At 34.7% G+C, this 1,431-nt stretch overlaps 1 protein-coding gene across 1 annotated transcript; it reads right to left on the bottom strand.

Annotated features, from left to right (window-relative positions):
- Positions 1-309: 309 nt before the first annotated feature.
- LOC123274282 (zinc finger MYM-type protein 1-like) lies at positions 310-1,219 on the bottom strand (the record flags this gene model as incomplete). The annotated part of the gene is made up of 1 exon (XM_044741842.1): positions 310-1,219. A coding segment is annotated over exon 1 (910 nt), but the record flags the coding sequence as incomplete, so codon positions are not given.
- Positions 1,220-1,431: the final 212 nt, after the last annotated feature.

Here is a 1,431-nt window from a genome sequence, read left to right as displayed (position 1 = left end):
AACAATTCCAGTGCATCAATTATTGCAGACCATTCTTTTTCTATCACGTGGCAGGCATCATGTCGAGCAGACCAACAAGTTTGAGGAAGACTCTTAATAAATTTGTACGCTGCACCAAGATTTCCCAACGATGGGTGGATATAGTGAAGAAATTATATAGTTCTTGCAAAGTAGAAAAAAAATCTACTGCTTCTGAGACGGATTCAACCGTACATGATCCTACTAAATTAAATGAATGAGCAGCACAAGGAACGTAATCTGCTAGAGTATTAATTGTTTTGATTCTTGTCTGAAGGCCTGAATAAATACCTGACATATTGCTTGCATTATCATAAGATTGACCACGACAGTTCATTATGTCCAAACCATTATTTTCTAGAGATTTCAACAAAGCATTCTCAATATCTTTAGCTTTATGGCCGATATTTGGTAAAAATTCTAGAAACCTTTCAACAATTTCACCGTTATCACGTACATATGTAATAATTATAGTAAGCTGATCGACATGTGCAATATCAGGCGTAGAATCAACAATTATACCAAAATACTTAGCAGATTGCACCTCACTAGAAATTTGTTGTAATACTTTATTCTGCATCAATAATATAATTTCTTCATAGATTGTTTTAGATAAGTACGATGTATTTCCGCTACCAGGGTGCGCGTACAATTTTAAATGTTTAGACAAAAATGGATCAAATTCAGCAAGAAGCTCTACTGTTCCTAAAAAATTTCCATTACGGGGATCTCCGATTCGTTCTGAATTTCCTCGAAATGGCAATCCTCTTATTGCTAGTGATTTAATAATTGCAATGACTCGGTATAAGATTTTTTTCCAGTATGTAATTTCCTCATCCAGCTGTTTTATTAGACGTTGATCAACACGCTCGTGAATTACTGCTCGAGCTATGAAATAACTAACGTTAGTCTTGTGAAAATCAGAATTTTTATAACCTTCGAGGCGTGCTTTTGAGTTTTTCCAATCACGAAATCCTTCACCAGTAAAAGCATTCGTTTCAACACTTCTACCAAATAATAAGCATGGAACACAAAATACAGAACCCTTAGTTTCTGAATAAATTAACCACTCACGGCGTTGAATCTCTCCATTTTTCAATGTACGTTGAAACAAACTTTTGGAACAATACCTTGTTTTATCATTATAAACATTTTTAGAATTTTTAGAATCCGTATTATCATTTCGTGGCATACCGTTCATAGTTATAAAATCCCGTGTTTCTTCATTCAAATTCCATAAAAAGCGATCACTATTAAATCGTAAAATATCAGTTAAGTTGTCTGGAGTTCTTCTGTATGTTGTGATGAAGAGGTGGATGGCGTCCTTGTTCGTATCTTTGTGATGGAGAAGTGTTAGAGCCAGTACTTCTTCGTTATCTTGTGCTGAAGTTTCTTCCAATTCCAGCTATAAAA

This window comes from Cotesia glomerata, unplaced genomic scaffold (assembly GCF_020080835.1).
Source record: "Cotesia glomerata isolate CgM1 unplaced genomic scaffold, MPM_Cglom_v2.3 scaffold_2839, whole genome shotgun sequence".
NCBI lineage: Eukaryota > Metazoa > Arthropoda > Insecta > Hymenoptera > Braconidae > Cotesia > Cotesia glomerata.
The sequence above is the reverse complement of the archived record's forward strand: the minus strand, read 5'-3'. Positions and strand labels throughout refer to the sequence as shown.